The 21,260-nt window shown below is 43.1% G+C and overlaps 1 protein-coding gene across 11 annotated transcripts in view; it reads left to right on the forward strand.

The window, feature by feature from the left end:
- The window catches only part of bmpr1ba (bone morphogenetic protein receptor, type IBa), a 602,440-nt gene that overhangs the window by 547,949 nt on the left and 33,231 nt on the right, over positions 1-21,260 (forward strand). For 10 of the 11 annotated variants that reach the window (XM_063046872.1, XM_063046868.1, XM_063046873.1 and 7 more), the window contains 2 exons: positions 16,310-16,406; positions 20,561-20,699. In XM_063046872.1, the coding sequence (XP_062902942.1) occupies positions 16,310-16,406; positions 20,561-20,699 (236 nt within the window). Of the gene's footprint in view, positions 1-15,747; positions 15,936-16,309; positions 16,407-20,560; positions 20,700-21,260 lie in introns of those variants that run through there. The other variant, XM_063046877.1, reaches the window with a different exon arrangement.

Here is a 21,260-nt window from a genome sequence, read left to right on the forward strand (position 1 = left end):
CTCATGGTTCTTCCGTGGCTTCTGGTTAGGAAATACTCTGAATGATTTTTTTGGGGACAGATTCACCTATGATTGTTTTTGTAAAGTCCATGGAAGCATCCAGATCCTCTGATGAGTCCTTGAACGTGGCCCATTCCACCGACTTGAAGACACTCCACTGCCTCCCATTGGTGCCCTTATCTCTGGAACCTTGCCCTTTAGTTCCTGCCAGTATATGGGTAGGAGGAGGAGGACAGCCAAGTAGTCAGATTTCCCAAAATACGGTCTGGGCATAGAATGGTGGGCATTCCTGATTATGTATAGCAGTGATTTGAGTGTATTGAGACCCTTGTTGTTGATAACTGGGCAGAGATTTCTTCAAAAAAAAACAGATGGAAATGTTCGGCAATGAGTTGAAAGGGTCAGGTTAGGCTGGCTCTTGTTTGCTAATGGCAGGTGGTTAGGATCATGAAGGAAACTGTCTTGGTAATTAGAATGGTCAGCACTTAATCATGGGAATTCAAGATCGGGGGAACAAGAGTACAACAAGACTGCTATTCATCCCTGACCTGCATCACTTACCTATAACTGATCGCTCTCACATTTGCAGGCAGATGTTGCATACAAGCTTTGACATAGTACTGCACTTCAGAAGTGTTTCACTGGCTGTGAGATATTTTGAGACATCTGAAGGAACTCTGTAAATGAATAGTCGAAGTAAATAAAACCTCCTGAAGCCACACTTTGGGAAGACAAAGCCAGCAGAGTCCCAGTTTATCTATTTATCATTACAATGCAAAGGATTAATTGGTGAGGATCACAAATGGATTCAATAGCACCCTAGATTAGTGCTCATTTTGAAAGGAAAGCTTCTTGGTGACAAGATTTCTGATGATTAAAATTGTTTTAAGTATTAAACCCAAACATCTGTACCTTCCGTTATACACTATTTGTTGGTTAAAGTGCAGGGAAAGAAAATAACCTATCTCTTTGAAAACATGCCCATCTAGAAGAAAGCTAAAATGAGATGTAATTGACTCCTTGTCTAGTCAATTATAGATTAAGTCAATTGTAGCTATCTATAATTTGGGAGTTTATTTCACTGAATTTCAGTCCATTGAGCTTCCCACTACCAAAAGTAGCCAAAAAGTTACGTTGGAATTTTAAAATGTTTTTTGTGTCGCACAATAGCCCAGCTAGTTAAGACTCTGCCTCATGGTACCAGAGACCTGGGTTCAATTCTGACCTCTGTTTGCAGTTTGGTAAATTGTCTTATTATTGTCACATGTACTTAGTTTTGCATACCATTCATACAGATCATTTCACCACATCAGTTAGTGTAAGGGCAAAATAATAGCAGAATGCAGAATAAAGTGTTGTGGGGAAAGGGCAGTGCAGGCAGACAATAAGGTGCAAGGCCATAGTGAGGCAGAATGTGAGGTCAAGAGCACATGTTATCATATGAACGGATTATTCAATAGTTTGCACATTCTCCCTGTGACTGTGTGGATTTCTCCCGGGTGCTCTGGCTGAAAACCTCATGGATGAAACTTAAACTGAGGTGGTCACATCCAGAGTGCAGGCTATAGATAGTAGATGGGTGACCACCAGGAGTAATCAGTCAGTGCTTATTCCCCCTGTGGCCATTCCCCTGAGCAACAAGTATAACCTTTTGGATACTGCTGTGAGGGATGGGGGAAGGGGCAGGAGGATGGTAGAATGACCTTCCAGGATACAGCAGCAGCAGCAATGGCTAGTGGAACCGTAGCTGGCCTTGAGGCTCAGCAGGGAAGGGTAAAGTCGGGCAGAACGATAGTGATAGTAAACTCAATAATTAGGGAGATGGACAGGAGATTCTGTGGCCACGGAAGATATGCCAGGATGATGTGTTGTCTCCCAGGTGCTAGGGTCCCGGTTGTCTCAGAACAGCTGCAGAATATTCTCAGAGGATGAGCAGCCAGAGATCGTAGTGCACATTGGCACCAATGGCCTAGATAGAAAGGGGGCAGAGACCCTGTACAGTGAGTATGGGGAGTGCGGAAAGAGGCTCCAAGGTGGTAACCTCTGGATTACCTCCAGTACCATGTATTAGTCAGGTTAAGAATAGTATGAAAGTACACTTGAATGAGTGGCTGAGGAATTGGTGCAGGGGCAAGGTTTCAGGTGCTTGGATCACTGGAACATCTTCTGAGGCAGGGCTGATTTGTACAAGAGGTATCATCTGTGGAAATGAATAAACAGTGAATGTTTCAGATTAAGACCCTTCTTCAGGACTAAAAAGGAAATGGGAAGATGCCAGAATAGGAAAGTTGGGGGGGGGGGGAGTGAAGAGAAGGAGGATAACTAGAAGATGATAGATGAAGCCAGGTGGCTTGGAAAAAATAAAGGGCTGGTGAAGAAGGAATCTGGTAGGAGAGGAGAGTGGACCATAGGATATAGGAAAGGAGGGGACCCAAGGGGAGGTGATAGGCAGGTGAGAAGAAGTAAGAGGCCAAAGTGGGGAAAAGAAGATGAGGGGAGGTGGAGGGATTTTTTTTACTGGAAGGAGAAATCAATATTCGTGTTGGAGGGTACCCAGACGAAGTATATGGAAATGTTACACAAAAAAGCACTAAATCCTATTTTCATGTTATGGAAATGTTTATTCATTTCCATATATGTTGCTGACCTTCTGAGTTACTCCAGCATTTTGTTGATGAGCAGATGGATCTTGGAATATAAGGAAATGGTAGATGGAGTTTAGCTCAGGCAAATGTTGCACCTTGGTAGATCAAATGTAAAGAGACAGTACATTGTTAATGGCAAGACCCTTAAGAGTGTTGATGGGCAGATGGACCTTGGGGTCCAAGTTCATAGCTCCCTGAAAATGACTTCACAAGTCAAAAGTTCAAAAGTCAGGAAGTTATGTTACAGTTTTATAAAACTCTAATTAGGCCTTATCTAGAGTTTTGCATGAAGCATGTTGAAGCTTTTGAGAGGGTGCAGAAAAGGTTTGCCAGAATGCTGCCTGAATAGAGGGCACGTGCTATAACGAGAGTTTGGACAAACAGAGGGTATTTTAGGTTATTTTCTCTGGAGCAATGGAGACTAAGAGGAGATCCAATCGAAGTCAATAAGACTATGAGAAACATAGACAAAGAGTATGTTCTTACCAGGGTTAAAATGTCTAATACCAAAGGGCATGTATTTAATATGAGTGTGGGTAATTTCAAAGGAGATGTGAGGGGCAAGTTTTTTTACACAGAGTGGTGGGTGCTTGGAATGCACTGCCTGGGTGAAGATAAAGGCAGATAAAGTTGGGACTTTTAAGAGATATTTATGTAGGCACATGAATGTGAGGAAAATGGAAGAAGATGGACATTGTGTAGGCAGAAGGGATTAGTTTAGCTGGTCATTTGATTACTAATTTAATTGACTTGGTACAACATTGTGGACTGATTGGCCAGTCCCTGAGCTTACTGTTCTGTGTTCCTCCAACATCTCAAATATAAGTGCAGGTTGGTTTCATTGTATTTGTACCACACAATACTGGTGCATTTGACAGTAAACTTGGCTTTTCAATTGACCACTGTAAATTGCCCCAAGTATATAGGTGATTGGTAGAATCTATGGGAGATGATGAGGGTGTGAGAAGAATAACAAAAATGGGATTAATGTAGCATGTTAAATATGGGGTTAATGTAGCATACAGTATTTCAGAGCATATACCAGCAATATTAAACCTAATTTTGATTCTGACTAGTGTAACTGAGGTTGATGGTCAACATAGACTTGATGGGTTAAAGGACCTGCTTCTATCCTGTCTGCATTTTAAGTCATACTAAGTGTGTGTGTGAATATATTCTGCATGTTGTCTAACTACAGGAGAGGAGTTCAACACTCCAGCAGGCATTAATGCTATACTGAGCTGGTTGTATTTCCTTTGACTGTAGGTACTCTTTTGCTTTGAAAACTCCCCATCTTGTTATACCACAGCTCTAAGCAGTTTTTTCCAGACACAATGTCCAACATAAGACCAAAAGACATTGGAGCAGAATTAGGACATTTGGCCCATTGAGTCTGCTCCACCATTCAGTCTTGGCTGATCCTTTTTTCACCTCCTCAGCCCCACTCCCTGGCCTTCTAATAATACACAAGGTGAGGCGCACCAGTCCCTTATAAAGCCTCATCATCACACCCCTGCTCTTGTATTCTAGACCTCTTGAAATAAATGCCAACATTGCATTTGCCTTCCTCACCACTGACTCAATCTGCAAGTTAACCTTTAGGGTGTTCTGCGCTAAGATTCCCAAATCCCTTTGCACCTCAGATTTTTGGATTTTCTTCCCATTTAGGAAATAGTCTGCACTTTTATTTCTACTACCAAAGTGCATGACCATGCATTTTCCAACATTGTATTTCATTTGCAACTTTCTTGCCCACTCTCCTAATCTGTCTGAGTCCTTCTGCAGCCTTCCTGTTTCCTCAACACTACCTGCTGCTCCACCAAACTTCGTATCATCTGCAAACTTGGCAAGAAAGCCATCTATTCCATCACCTAAACTATTGATATACAGCACAAAAAGACCAACCCCTGCGGAACACCACTAGTCAATGGCAGCCAACCAGAAAAGGATCCTTTTATCCCCATTTGCTGCCTCCTACTAATCAGCCAATGCTCTAGCTGCGCTAGTAACTTTCCTGTAATACCATAGGCTCTTAACTTGGTAAGCAGCTTCATGTGTCGTACCTTGTCAAAGGCTTTCTGAAAATTCAGCAATACAACATCCACTGCATCCCCTTTACCTATCCTAATTGTAATCTCTCAAAGAATTCCAACAGGTTCCTTAAGCAAGATTTTCCCTCAAGGAAACCATGCTGACTTTGTACTTATCTTTGACTTATTTTGTCATGTGTCACCAAGTACTCCATAACCTCATCCTTTACAATTGACTCCAACATCTTCCCAACCAGGGAGGTCAGGCTAACTAGTCTATAATTTCCTTTCTGCTGCCTCTTTCCTTTCTTAAAGAGTGTCCTCCAGACCCATGCCAGAGTCCAATGATTGTTGAAAGATCATTACTAATGCTTCCACAATCTCTACCACTACCTATTTCAGAACCCTGGGGTACAGTTCTCCCTTGTAATAGTAACTACATTCACTTCTCTTCCTTCACACCCTTCAACACCTGGCACTCTGCTAGTGTCTTCAACAGTGAAGACTGATACAAAATACTTATTTAGTGCATCTGCCATCTTCTTGTCCCTCGTTATCATTTCTTCAACCTCATTTTCTAGTGGCCCTATATCCACTCTCATCTCTCTTTTATTTTTCATATACTTGGGAAGAGCTTTTTCTTTCCACCTTGATATTGTTTTATAGCTTGCTTTTGTATTTCACCTTTTCTCTCCTAATGTTTCTTTCAGTTGCTTTTCTGTAGGTTTTTAAAAGCTTCCCAATCTTCTATCTTCCCATTAATTTTTGCTTTGTTGTCTGTCCTCTCTTTTGCTTTTATGTTAGCTTTGATTTCCCTCGTCAGCCACGGTTGTACTATCTTGCCATTTGAGTTTTTCTTTGTTTTTGGAATACATCTATTCTGCACCTTTCTCATTCCTCCCAGAAACTCAAGCCATTGCTGCTCTGTTGTCATCCCTGCCAGCATCTCCTTCCAATTTTGGCCAACTCCTCTCTCATAGCACTGTAATTTACTTTACTCCACTGAAATATTGTTATGTCAGACTTTACCTTCTCCCTGTTAAATTTCAGTTTGAGCTCAATCATGTTATGATCACTGCCTTCAAAGGGTTCCTTTACTTTAAGCTCCTAGTTCATTACACAACAACCAAATCATCCTGTTTCTATTCCCACTGGCACGTGGCACATGTAGCAATCCAGAAATTACTACCCTGGAGGTCCTGCTTCTCAGCTTTCTACCTAACTCTGTAAATTCTCTCTTCAGGACCTCATTGCTTTCCCTTCCAATGTCATTGGTACCAATAGTGCCATGACATTTGGCTGCTCTTCCTCCCCCTCCAAAATGCTGCGGACATGAGTTGAGTTATCTCTGACCCTGGCACCTGAGAGGCAACATACCATCTGCGTGTCCCGTTCTCATCCACAGAATCTCTTGTCTGTTCCACTGATCATTGAGTCCCTTATCACTACCGCTCCCCTCTTCGCCTTCCGCACCACGGATCTATGCTCAGTGCCAGTAACCTGGTCTCCGTGGCATTCCCCTGGGAGATCATCCGCCACGACAGTATCCAAAACATTATGCTTAAATTAAGGAGAGTGGCCACAGGGGTGCTCTGCGCTAACTGCCTATTCACGTTTCCATTTCTCCTGACAGACACCCAGCTGCCCACCTCCTGCCACTTAGGGGTGACTGCTTCCCTGTAACTCGGATCGATGATCTCCTCACTCTCTCGTACAAGCCGAAGCTCATCCAGCTGCTGCTCCAGATCCCTAACGCGGTCTTCAAGGAGCTGCAGCTGGATGCCCTTCACGCAGATGTAGCTCCCTGGGAACTACTTGTTTCACATTGATAGGAACTGACACCTTAAACTGCTACAAACCACACATTTTAGAAAGAAATAAAATGCTGGGTATAAATGCTAAACGGTTGATAAATGGTGTAAGACATTACAGTCGGGCACTGAAGTGAGAAACAATTCCCTGGAGTCAAGTCTCAGTTTCAGCTAATGCTTCAACAGAGCAGGGACCATTCACACCATTTGTCTTATGCTACAGGAGAGAAAAACCTTTTTTCTCTCTTCTCTTGTAAGTTATTTTACAAGAAGTTTATCTCCCGCCCCCCCCCCCCCCCCGTGAAACCTAATTCCTTCATTAGCTTTTGATTCATCTCCCGGTACTCAGGCGAACACAGATCGGAACAGATTACAAGTTGACCCATTATTGTCTTGCCGAGCGAGGTACCATATTTGTCGGCTCTTGCAGACCTGTATGATGGTAAGGGAATATTCCCCCAGGAGCAACCCTTGTCTTTGCTTCTTCAGTGTTATCATGAATCTGAAATCTAATAGCTTGATATCAGTAGAGATCAATGAGTGTAGGATTCAACCCATTTTCCTTATTCAGCTGTTTCCCTCTGTACTCTGGGTGTGCTTGGCTGTTTTGTGCTGAAGGGCCTCAGATAACAGGCTTTGGTAACCCTGAATCAGGAAGAAAAAGGAGGTGTGCTTAGTAGTAATAGGAAGTAAAAAATGCAGACTTACGCTGGAGCATCGTTCTGATTAGAAGCTATCAATACGTTTGATTATATTGACTGCTTTTCTGAGGCTGCGTGAAGTTTATACAGAGCCTGTGGAAAGGAGACTGGTTTTCATGATGTGCTGAACTGTGTTCACAACTCTGGAGAGGACTCTTGCGATTATGGTCAGAGCAGTGGCCAAACCAAGCCATAATACATCTGGATAGAATACTTTCTTTTATGAATCGATAAAAATTGGTGAGGGTCAAAAGGGACTTGCAAAATATCTTTATCTGCTTAATCAAGTAGAGGCACTGGTGAGCTTTCTTTGCCATGATCTCTGCCTTGTTAAAGCCTTGTACCTTGCTTGTCTACCTACACTGCACTTGCTCTGTAACTGCAATGCTTCATTTTGAATTTTGTTGTTGTTTTCACTTGTAGTACATCAATGCACTGAAGTAATAAAATGATCTGTATGGATGGCATGCAAAGTTCTTCACTGTACCTTGGTAATGCGACAATAGTAAACCAATTTAATTTGCATTTGAGTGTAGAAATTAGGAACGGCAGTAGACTATTTCAGCTCTGGCCTTCAGTTTGCAAGGCTATTTAATAAGATCATGACTGAAATGATTAACCTCAACTTGATATTCTGCCACCTTCCCAGCAACATTTCGCACCCTTGCATATCAAGAAATTATTTACTGTATGTCTGCCTTAAAGTTACGAGACTCTTATGTCCACTAAGGAAGAGAGTACACAAGATTGGTGATCTTATAGTAAAGCATACAATTTAAAATACAGTAAATATCAAGTGTTTCCAATTGAAGAAAGGTTATTATTTTTATTGATCCTTTCTTGCATATGCTTGCTTGATTAGTTGAAGCATTGAGTTCAAAATTCAGGAAGTAAAATCTTGCAACTGTATAAAACTCTGGTTAGGGCACATCTAGAGTGCCACAGTCAGTTCTAGATGCCCCATGATAGGAAAGCTCTGGAAGTTATGGAGAAAGTGTAGAAGAAGTTTACCAGGATCCTGCCTGGATTAGAGGGTATGTGCTCTAAGGAGAAGCTGGAAAACTTAGGTTGTTTTCTCTGGAATGGCAAAGGCTGAGGGAAGACTTAATAGATGTTTACAAAATTATGAGAAACATAGATAGGTATTCGGTATCTTTGCCCCAGGGTCAATATGTCTAATACTAGAGGGCACATATTTAAGATGAGAGAAGGGAAGTTCAAAGGAGATATTCTGAACACTCTTTTGCACAATGTGATGGGTACATGGGATACCTGTTCTTCCTTTCACATTCATAACATTTCAGAGTAATATACAATCCTTTCAAATTGTAGTCGCTGTTGTAAATTTAACAAAATCCTCACAACCATCTCCCACCAACAACAATATAGTTGTTGCCTACAAAATATCTTAAGAATGAATATTGCACTTGATAACTCCCTTGCTCATTATAAGACAGGAAGTAGAGAGAAGAACAAGCCTTGTATAGAATAATGTAGAAGAGAACTTTGACAGCCGGCTAAGCCCTACTTGACCATATGTTAAACTTGTCAAAAGCTATTAACATCTCTGGCTATAAAACAATTAAATTTTATAAAAATTAGAGTATCAACTTTAAATATTTAAACTTATTAAAATTTAAACTGGTTGAAAATCAGTAAAATTATTTAATTAAATTCTATAAAAAATGTGATTGACCAAATACTTATTCAGAGTTGTCACAGTTGTTCCTCTACATTACAATGAGTAAATTGCTCTTGTTGACATTGGTGCTGCTGATTCTCCAAGTGGATCCTGGTGAAAATGCTCATTCCCCCATCACAAACTAGCTGGCATCTAATTGATTATGCGTACCTTTGATTCTGAGTGGAACTTCAGGAATATTCTAGCAGATTCCAGCTCAATGGAGTTTTTGTGGCAACTTGGATGTTTCATAGTCACCACTGTTGATCCTGGTTTAATAAAATTCCTGGTTCATTTCAGTAATTAATGGAATTAAAATTCACTAGTCCTTTAGAGGCAGATACACGCTTTTGTGGTAAGCTAAACTTTATGGAGATGCACACTTAAATTGTTTTATTGACATAATTGCCACACGTCAAGAAGGTTAAGTTCTTCAAGTTTCTAAGAGTGAACATCACTAATATCATGCTCTGGCCTAGCCATGTTGACGTCATGGTCAAGAAACCTCACCAGTGCCTCTATTTCCTCAAGAGACTAAAGAAATTTATCATGCCCCCTTTGATTCTCACTGATTTTTATTAATGCACCACTGAAAGAATCTTATCCGGATGCATCATAGCTTGGTATAGCAACCGCTCTGCCTCTGACTACAGGGAAGTGCAGTGAGTTGTGTACATAGCTCAATAAATCACAGAAATTAGCCTCCCCTTCAGTAAGTCTGTCTATACTTCTCCATTCCTTTGTAAAGTGACCAATTTAATCAAAGACTTCACCCATCCAAGGCATTCTGCTTACTTCCCCTCTCATCAGGCAGAAGATGCAAAAGCCTAAGAGCACTTAACAACAGGTTCAAGGTCAGCTTCTAACCCACTGCTGTAACAATATTGAACAGTCCCCTAGTACAATCAGATCTCACAATCTATTTTTTTCTCTATTTAACTTGCTAGTCTTGCACCTTATTGTCTACTTACATTGCACTTTCTCTGTAACTGTTACACTTTATTCTGCACTCTGTTATTGTTTTACTTTGTACTATCTCAATGTAGTGTTGTAATGTATGAATGGTATGCAAGACAAGCTTTTCCACTTGGTTCAGGTGACAATATGAATTGATTTACCAAATTACCAAGGTACAGTGAAGAATCATTTTGCATGCCATCCCTACAGTTAAAGATTAAAGGTTAGCTTTATTTGTCATGTGTACATCGAAACATTGAAACGTACAGTGAAATACATTGTTTGCATTAATGACCGACACAGTCCGAATGTGTGCTGGGGGCAGCACAAGTGTGCTGCCATCCTTCCAGCATTAGCATACCCACAACTCACTAACCCTAACTTGTAGGTCTTTGGAATGTGATAACAAACCGGCACACTTAGAAGAAACCCACGTTATTGAACCCAAATTGCTGATTACTAATCACTATGCCACCATGCTGCCCTCTCAAGCTGAGCTCCCAATGGAAATTAAATATATTCAGAAGATACCATAATATATCTTGCTGGGTCTAAAGCACTTGGAGACAACTGGAGGCCTCAAAAGGCATAGTTTTTTTTCCAGTTAGAAACTTCACCCCAGTTGGTTGTACTCAACATGTAGTACAGTAGTGACTACGCTCTGTTTCCATAATTCTGTCCTCTTGACTTCAATGAATCCAAATTTTGAAAGTTGAGGATAGAATCAGAAAATACTGGAAATGATCAGCAGGTTAGGCTGCATCTACACAAAGAGTAACTGCCCTACTATTCAGGCCAAAGGCTCTTTGAAAGTAGAGTTCTTTTTTACTGCACTTTCAGGGCTGATGAAGGAAATTGCAACATCAGTCAAAGGATCAGGGATGACTTTATGGAGGTTCATAAAATTATGAGAGCAACAGCTAGGATAGATGGATTGGAAACACAAGAAACTCTACAGATGCTGGAAATTGAAAGCAATGCACATAAAACGCTGGAGGAACTCAGTAGGTCAGGCAGCATCTACGGAAATGAATAAACAGCCGACCTTCCAGGCTGAGACACTTCAAGACTGGAGAGGAACAGGGAACGTGACAAAATAAAAAGGTGGGGGAGTGGAAAGAAGATAGCTAGAAGATTATGGGTGAAGCCAAGTGCATAGGAAAGGTCAAGGGCTGGAGAGGAAGGAATCTAATATGAGAGGAGAGTGAATCAGAGGAGAAAGGGAAGGAGGAGGGGACACGGGGAGGTGACAGACGTGATAAAAGGCAAGAGGCCAAAGTGGGTAATGGAAGAAGAGGGAGAGAGAAGGAATTTTTTTTTACTGCGAGGAGAAATCAATGTTCACGCTATCAGGTTGGAGGCTACCCTGACAGAATATAAGGTGTTGCTCCTCCACCCTGAGGGTGGCCTCATTGTGGCAGAAGAGAAGGCCACAGACTGACATGTCAAAACAGCGATGGGAATTGGAATTAAAATGTTTGGCCACCAAGAAGTTCCACTTTTGGCAGATGGAATGGAGAAGATCGACAAAGTGGTGCCCCGATAGATTGGATCTCTTTTCGTCCCAGGGTCGAGGAGTCTGTGCTAGAGGGAACAGGTTGACAGTGAGAAAGGTGATATTTAAGGGAAGTATGAGGGATTAGTGCAGAGCATGGTAATTATCTGGAATAAGCTGCAAGAAGTGGTGGTGGAGGCATATGCAGTTACAAAGCTTCGAGTTTGTTTGGGCAGATATTTGGATAGGGAGGGATATGGACCTAATGTGGGATAGGCCTAATGGTCAGCATAGACAAAGTAGCCCAAAAGGGCCTGTTTCTGTGCTACTATAAGACCATAAGATCTAGGAGCAGAGTTAGGCAATTTGGCCCATTGAGTCTGCTCTGCCATTTCACAATGGCTGATCCAGTTTTCCTCTCAACCCCAATCTCCTCCCTTCATGTCTTGACCAATCAAGAACCTATCAACCTCTGCCTTAAATATATATAAAGACTTGGCCTCCACAGCTGCCTGTGGCAAAGAATTCCACAGATTCACCAATCTCTAGCTAAAGAAATTCCTCTCCATCTCTGTACTAAAAGGACGTCTCTCTATTCTGAGGCTGTGTCCTCTGGTCTTAGACTCTCCCACCATAAGAAACATCCTCTCCACATCCACCCTATCAAGGCCTTTCACCATTCAAGCAACATGCATAAAAGTTGCTGGTGAACGCAGCAGGCCAGGCAGCATCTCTAGGAAGAGGTGCAGTCGACGTTTCAGGCCGAGACCCTTCGTCAGGACTAACTGAAGGAAGAGTGAGTAAGGGATTTGAAAGTTGGAGGGGGAGGGGAAGATCCAAAATGATAGGAGAAGACAGGAGGGGGAGGGATAGAGCCAAGAGCTGGACAGGAAATTGGCAAAAGGGGATATGAGAGGATCATGGGACAGGAGGTCCGGGAAGAAAGACAGGGGGGGGGGACCCAGAGGACGGGCAAGGGGTATATTCAGAGGGACAGAGGGAGAAAAAGGAGAGTGAGAGAAAGAATGTGTGTATAAAAATAAGTAACAGATGGGGTACGAGGGGGAGGTGGGGCATTAGCAGAAGTTAGAGAAGTCGATGTTCATGCCATCAGGTTGGAGGCTACCCAGACGGAATATGAGGTGTTGTTCCTCCAACCTGAGTGTGGCTTCATCTTTGCAGTAGAGGAGGCCGTGGATAGACATGTCAGAATGGGAATGGGATGTGGAATTAAAATGTGTGGCCACTGGGAGATCCTGCTTTCTCTGGCGGACAGAGCGTAGATGTTCAGCAAAACGGTCTCCCAGTCTGCGTCGGGTCTCGCCAATATATAAAAGGCCACATCGGGAGCACCGGACGCAGTATATCACCCCAGCCGACTCACAGGTGAAGTGTTGCCTCACCTGGAAGGACTGTTTGGGGCCCCGAATGGTGGTAAGGGAGGAAGTGTAAGGGCATGTGTAGCATTTGTTCCGCTTACACGGATAAGTGCCAGGAGGGAGATCAGTGGGGAGGGATGTGGGGGACGAATGGACAAGGGAGTTGTGTAGGGAGCGATCCCTGCGGAATGCAGAGAGAGGCGGGGAGGGAAAGATGTGCTTAGTGGTGGGATCCTGTTGGATGTGGCGGAAGTTATGGAGAATAATATGTTGGACCCGGAGGCTGGTGGGGTGGTAGGTGAGGACCAGGGGAACCCTATTCCTAGTTGGGAGGCGGGAGGATGGAGTGAGAGCAGATGTACGTGAAATGGGGGAGATGCGTTTAAGAGCAGAGTTGATAGTGGAGGAAGGGAAGCCCCTTTCTTTAAAAAAGGAAGACATCTCCCTCGTCCTAGAATGAAAAGCCTCATTCTGAGAGCAGATGCGGCGGAGACGGAGGGATTGCGAGAAGGGGATGGCGTTTTTGCAAGAGACAGGGTGAGAAGAGAAATAGTCCAGATAGCTGTGAGAGTCAGTAGGCTTATAGTAGACATCAGTGGATAAGCTGTCTCCAGAGACAGCGACAGAAAGATCTAGAAAGGGGAGGGAGGTGTCGGAAATGGACCAGGTAAACTTGAGTGCAGGGTGTAAGTTGGAGGCAAAGTTAATAAAGTCAACGAGCTCCACATGCGTGCAGGAAGCAGTGCCAATGCAGTCATCGATGTGGCGAAGGAAAAGTGGGGGACAGATACCAGAATAGGCACGGAACATAGATTGTTCCACAAAGCCGACAAAAAGGCAGGCATAGCTAGGACCCATACGGGTGCCCATAGCTACATCTTTAGTTTGGAGGAAGTGGGAGGAGCCAAAGGAGAAATTATTAAGAGTAAGGACTAATTCCGCTAGGCGGAGCAGAGTGGTGGTAGAGGGGAACTGATTAGGTCTGGAATCCAAAAAGAAGCGTAGAGCTTTGAGACCTTCCTGATGGGGGATGGAAGTATATAGGGACTGGACATCCATGGTGAAAATAAAGCGGTGGGGGCCAGGGAATTTAAAATCATCGAAAAGTTTAATAGTGTGAGAAGTGTCATGAACATAGGTAGGAAGGGATTGAACAAGGGGGGATAAAACCGTGTCGAGGTATGCAGAAACGAGTTCGGTGGGGCAGGAGCAAGCTGAGACAATAGGTTGGTCAGGACAGGCAGGTTTGTGGATCTTGGGTAGGAGGTAGAAACGGGAAGTGCGAGGTGTGGGAACTATAAGGTTGGTAGCAGTGGATGGGAGATCCCCTGAGCGGATAAAGTCGGTGATGGTGTGGGAGACAATGGCCTGGTGCTCCTTGGTGGGGTCACAATCGAGGGGTAAATAAGAGGAGGTATCCGCGAGTTGTCGCTGTGCCTCGGCAAGGTAGAGGTCAGTACGCCAGACTACAACAGCACCTCCCTTATCGGCGGGTTTAATAATAAGGTTAGTATTAGTGCGGAGGGAGTGGAGAGCAAAGCGTTCCGAAGGAGTGAGGTTGGAATGGGGACAAGGTGCGGTGAAGTCGAGACGGTTGATGTCCCGTCGGCATCATTCTTCTTTCACCATTCAATATGTTTCAATGAGGTCACCCCTCATTCTTCTGAATTCTAGTGAATACAGGCCCAGAGCCATCAAACGCTCTTCATATGACAAGACATTCAATCCTGGAATCATTTTCGTGAACCTCCTTTGAACCCTCTCCAGTTTCAGCACATCCTTTCTCAGATAAGGGGCCCAAACCTGCTCACCATACTCCAAGTGACACCTCACCAGTGCTTTATAAAGTTTCAACTTTACATCCTTGCTTTTATATTCTAATCCTCTTGAGGTAAATGCTATCATTGCATTTGCCTTCCTCACCACAGACTCAACCTGCAAGTTAACTTTTAGGGAATCCTGCACAAGGACAAGGACTCCCAAGTCCCTTTTCGTCTCAGTTTTTTTTATTTCTTTCCATTTAGAAAATAGTCAACCCTTTCATTTCTTCTACTAAAGTGCATGATCATACACTTCCCAACACTGTATTCCATCTGCCGTTTCTTTGCCCATTCTCCTAATCTATCTAGGACCTTCTGTAGCCTCTCTACCCTCTCAAAACTACCTGCCCCTCCACTTATCTTCATATCGTCTGCAAACTTTGCAACAAAGCCATCAATTCCATCATCCAAATCATTGACATATAACATATAAAAGAATCAGTCCCAATACAGACCCCTGTAGAACACCACTAGTCACCGGCAGCCAAGCAGAAAAGGCTCCCTTTATTCCCACTCTGCCTCCTGCCAATCAGCCACTGCTTTATCCATGCTAAAATCTTTCCATAGAGTCGTAGCTTGTTAAGCCGCCTTGTGTGTGGCACCTTGTCACAGGACAAACCTCTAAGTTGCTTTTCTGCATGATGTATATACAGATCATGTTGAGCACTTTGAGAAATTACTTCTGTAAAAAATATACAGCATCAAATAATTTCCAGACTAGGGTGCTTTTTTTTTTAAGTCGATCCAAACCAGAGCTAACTGGACAGTAGAGTTCAATTTCAGTTTGCTACTCGTAACAAAAGCATTTGATCATTTGCAGGATGATGGGGTTTCCTGGCTCCCTCATACACAGCACAAAATTATAAGTTATTGCTCAAGAAATGTAGTGGAAGCTAAATCTACCAGTGATAATAGCCTTCAGGAAAAAAATCTATGAGAAAGAATTTCTAAACATGTAGATTATCCACTTGAAGTACATATAAACAATAAATACAAAGATTAAAGTAAAATTCCAGAGGGCTTTGCAAATCAACTTTTACTGGGTGAAAGATGTCCATTGAATTTCCCTGAAAGTAATCACACCACTTCAAGTGGATGTGGTTTCAGATGCTGAGCCCCAAGATTCTAGAAACATCCTCTTCCAAAAAAAAGCTAACCACCTCCCTACCTTTCCTTAAGACCTACCGTTTCACTTGAGTAGTTGTCCTCCACAATGACTCCTGGTCTGTGGTGACAGATTAGTTTTTGGAAGGAGATGGAAATTAAAATAAAAGGGATGGAAGCACTCGGCAATTCAAGCAGCATCTATAGAGAGGAAAACAGCACTTCAGGCTATGAAGCCATTCTGCTGTACTTTGCATCTTTCTACTATTTTGTGCTTGCCACTATCTTTTTTGGAGATACAAGAGACTGAAGGTACTAGCAATCTGAAGCAACACTCAAAGCAGATGGGAAAACTCAGCAGATGAGGGAGACTAATGGAGAGAAATGAACAGTCACTATTTCATGTCAAGACTCTTCATCAGAACTGGCCCAGAATTCTCGACCCGAAACATCAACTGTTCATTTCCCTCCATAGATGCTGCCTGATTCACTGAGTTTCTCCAGCTCCTTTGTGTGTTGTTCTGTATTTATTGTTACCATATATATTGTTCATTCTGTGAGCTCCACGTGAGTAAGGATCATTGCACCCTGATGTATATGGCAATAAGCTGATCTGCTTCTGACTGGGTACGGGTTTGTTTGTGTCCCAGGAGGTAACTTGCTTTTGATTCTGTGTTTTCGTACAGATTTTGTCGATGGAAGCACGCATCACTTGGCCCTGCTGATCTCTGTTACAGTTTGCAGCATCGTTCTTGCACTGCTCATTATTTTCTTCTACTTCAGGTCAGTACCAGGCAATTAACTGCATGTGACTGCACAGTAAGCTGAGCTGAAGATATTGCCTCTTTTAGAAAGCTTTGCTTCGGTGCCCTTTCCTGACCTGTCTGTATCAGGTAACACATAAAATGCTAGGGGAACTCTACAGGTCAGGCTACACCTATGGAGGAAAATGGACAGTCGATGTTTTGGGTTGAGACATTTCATGAGGACCTTCAGCTTGACCCATTGCATTCTCCCACATTTTGTGTGTTGCTCCAGATTTCTAGCAGCTGCATTCATTCTTGTGTCTGTGTCAAGTCCTGTTTACTCCTCATTCCAGTGCTGTCTGTCTTACTTAAGCTCCCCATCCAGAGCGTGAAGAAATTAATTAGGAGCAGGAGTACGCTACTTAGCCCCTTCAAGCAAGTTCTGCCATTTCATAAGATCCTGCTGATCCAGCGCATTCATGTTTACCTTTAACAACCTTTCATCTCCTTGCTTATCAAAGATTCATCTACATAGCCTTAAAAAGTTTCAAAGGCTGTACTTGGACCATCCTGTGAAGGGGCAAGTCCCAAGACTTCACCACCCCTTAGAAAAAAATAAATTACTTCACGTTTGGTTTTTAACTTGGCAACCCCATATTTTCTCTGACTCTAGACTCTCCCATAAAAGGAAACATCTTCTTCACTTTCAGGATCTGATACATTTCAATCATTAATCCACAACCTGCTGTCCAATCCACTTGCTTTTGGAATACAGAGTCATAGAATTCTAAAGCACAGAGAAGGGCTCATTGGCCATTGCCCCCATGTTGACAATTGTAATCATTTATACCAATCCATTCACTCTTATTTGCTCTGTAGCCTTCCATACCTTGGTGATTCAAGTGCCTGTTTAAATGCTTTTTGAAAGTTATGACAAACTTTGCTCCACTGCCCCCTCAAGCAGTGTGTTCCATATTCTTGCCACTCTTTGTGAAGAAACAGTCCTCCTCAGATCCCCTGTAACCCTCCTACCTTTCACCTTACACCTGTGCCATGTTTAGGGATTCCTATCAAGGGAAAAAGATTCTTACTATCTGGCCTACCTATCCCCTGATACTCTTCACTCTCTCCGACTCTTCAAGGTTGCTAGCCTTGTTGAAGAACCCCTCATATGACCCTGCTGATCTACATTTTGTTGTTCTCTTCCTCAGTAGCGAAATTCAAGTTCAGCATCAACCGTTATTATCATTCAACCATGCACATGTATACAGCTAAATGAAACATTGTTCCCCTGGGGGCTAGGGGCTAGGTGTAAGTATAGTCACACAGCACGTGTAGTTATGATCCAAAACAAATATCAAGAAAAGTCCTTGAGTGGTGTGGCGTGGCCTGAAGACTGGCAGAGTGACATCATGAGTGAGGTGCATCTTTATGTAAGACAGTATAATGTTACTGGCACTATTATAATAAAACAAGCTGTATTATAAATGTGTGAAACAGCAGCGATAAAAGATGAGAGGTGACCAGTGCAGGATGAGAGGTGTGTCTGTGGATTGGGAAGTGGGGTTGGGGGGTGGGGGGGGGGGTGGTTTGGGCATTCAGACAGGGTGTGCATCTGTGCAGAGCAACAGCAGGGTATCAAGAACTCTCACAGCTTTGGGAAAGACCCTGATTACCCAGCCTGACAGTTCTGATTCATATGCTGTTGCAGGGTAATGTAACGGGTGATGGATGACACATATTGTTCATAATAGAAACTGTTCTACATAGTTCACAAACACTGTCATTAAGTCGTGCATTCACTTCAAGAGACAGTGTCTGATGTAATGACATCAGTGTAGGGCACTGCTTTTGGTTTTGTTTGTGATGGAAGTAAGGGGTTGCAGCTTTTGTTAGGCACATTAAACAACTCTCGCATGTTTTATTCACAAAATCCTACACTGTGATACCTTTTGCCCAACAGCATGAGGTCAAAGAGATTGTGGGAGGGATGGGAAGGATCTCTGACAATGCTGTGTATGCAGTGTTCCTGGTATGTATCCTGACTGGGATGGGTGGGAGAGAGACCCAGATGATATATTCAGCAGCGCTGACTGTCCGTTGCAGGGGCTTGTGATCTGACGCATTGCAATTCTCGGTGATGCAGGTGATCAGGACACTCTGGATGGTGCACTGGTAGAATGGGGTGATGGAGGAGCCTCGCTTGCCTCAGTCTCCTCAGGAAGTGAAGGTGTTGCTGTGCTCTCTTGACTAACGAAGTGGTGTTGACAGGCCTGATGAGATTGTTAACACCATGCAAAGAAGCTTGGTGCTCCTGACTCTCTCCATGGAGAGGCCATGTCTCTAATTGCCAGTACCCTCCCTGAGACTCTTTGATTCTGTACTAATTCTCTCTCCTGGTTAGTCAACCCCTGCACAAGCCACTGCTTTGCCCTTTGCTGACAGAACACCTTGGGTAACGGAGACAGCCTTCCCTGTGACACTCACCCCATCAGTGACTCAAAATAAATCACATCCACCAAACTGCAACTGTTCATAGCATTGTGTAAAGGAATCCAATGATGTGATAAAAATCTGCTTCCCCACACCTCTCTGAAAAGAATTAGAAAGTGTTATTAGGGAGCAAAGCTGAAGCAACTGTCCACTGTTAAACCAGACATTAATCAGGGGCTTGTCTGCAAATATACACACATCTCCAGTAGAACTAATTGATTTTTTTAAAGCTGGTTATCAAAGACAAAATGATCTCTTGTACTGAAACAGGGTCAGTGTGTTCCCAAAGCTTGAAGAAAGCAGCATCTTAATGAAAGGAAATAACCCATGTGAATAGGCCAGAGGACTGTGAATGCACTCTATTAACATTACAGCTGTCTGCTATCAAAGCCTTTGATGATTGGCAAGAGAGCTCTGACTCACACAGTTATGGTTTCAAGTCCCACTCTGGAGCTCAGAAATCTAGGCTGGTCCTCCAGTGCGCTGTTGAGGTAGCGTTGTAACATCATCAGTTGGGACTTTAAGCAAGTGTATACAGAAGACAGTCATGGCTGGTAGAGCCACTGCCTCATAAAACTGGAGACCCCATTCAGTTTGGACCTTGAGTGCTATCTGCAAGGAGTTTCCACATTCTCCCTGAGGCTGCATTCTGATGCTCTGGTTTCCACCCAGACCTCAAAGACAAGAAAGGTCAGTAGATATTTTGGCTGATATAAGTAGCCCTAATATGTAGTGGAACCTGGGGGTAACTGAAGGGAAGGTGGTGTTAGTAAAATAAACTGCAGGATTACTGTAAATGGATGGTTGATGGCTGTCACTCTCAGTGGGCCGAAGGGCCTGTTTCTGTGCTACATCACTACAACACTTTCACATGGCACCCTTCTGAGTAAGAGTGGGTGGAATTCAAAGTAACCAGCCAGTTCAGACCACAAATAAGATTCATTTAGCTTTAACCACTTGTTTCTTGCTGTGCACGATTAGGCCACCAAGTTTCTGACATGACAACAGTTACTGCACTCCCAAAGTATGTACTTACCAATACATCACAGGCTTATCCCTCCACACCATCAGTAGTATTTACAGATGGTGCTGCCTCATGAAGACAACACTCATCATAGAAGACCTCCCTGATATGGGCCATGCCATCTTCTCGCAGAAACCTGAAGTCCCAAACCACCAGTTTCATGGACAGCTACTTCCCTTCAACCCTTCAGCCCTTGAAACAACCGACACAACAATAATCACTACTTCAGTACGGCAACGCTATGACCACTTTGCACTAAAATGCATTTGGTGCTTTTTGTTTATTCTAATTGTGTTCTTTTTCATTAAAATCGTGCATGATCTAAGTTTTTTCTTGCGAACGTTGTGTATCTGACATTAAGTGCCTGTGATACTGCTTTAATTAAGATCTTCATTGCACCTGTGCATATGACAGTAAACTCAACTTTGACTTTGCTTGTAAATTAGAATCAGAATCAGGTTTATTCCCACTGACATAGGTTGTAAAATCTATGGCTTTGCAGCAGCAATACAGTGCAAGACATAAGTTACAAAACAAATTAATAGTGCGGAAGAGGATAATGAGGTAGGGTTCATGGACCATTCAGCGATCTGATGATAGAAGGGAAGAAACTGTTCTTTAAATATTCTGAAAGGTGTAAGTGTTTGCTTTAATAATGCCCGTTCTTTGTGAAGGTATAAAAGGCAAGATGAAAGGCCGAGATACAACATGGGCATCGAGCAGGATGAGACTTTCATTCCAGCAGGTGAATCCCTCAAAGATCTGATTGAGCAGTCTCAAAGCTCAGGCAGTGGTTCCGGGCTCCCTCTACTGGTAAGCAACTCAAACTTCAAGTGTGTTTCACTGAAACAAGAGAAAATAATTCCTATGGGGCTCGACTAGCTGACCTGAACAATGTTTCTCCTGGCAGGGCTGCCACTATGAGTCGTCACCCTTACATAGAAAGATGTTATTATACTAGAAAGAGTGCAGAAAAGATTTCTAAGAGGCTGAATTAAAGAGAGAGGCTGGGCAGGCCAGGACTTTTTTCCTTGGACTGTAGGAAAGTAAGAGATTTTACAGGGGTGTATAAAATCACAAGGGCCATAGATGTAGTGATAGTACACAGTCCTTTAACAAGGATTTGGAAATCAAGAACTAGAGGACACAGCTTTAGGTGAGAGGGGAAACATTTAAAAAGGACCTCGGGGCAATTTATTCACGCAGAGCGCGGTGCATATGAGGAATGAGCTGCCTGCCTGAGGATGTGGTTGAGACAGATACTACAATAACAACTCTTAAAAGACACTTGGACAGGTATCTGCATAGGAGGAGTTTAGAGGGGTGTGGGCTAAATGCAGACAAATGGGACTAGCTGAATAGGTGTTTGGCCAA

This window comes from Mobula hypostoma, chromosome 4 (assembly GCF_963921235.1).
Source record: "Mobula hypostoma chromosome 4, sMobHyp1.1, whole genome shotgun sequence".
Lineage (NCBI taxonomy): Eukaryota > Metazoa > Chordata > Chondrichthyes > Myliobatiformes > Myliobatidae > Mobula > Mobula hypostoma.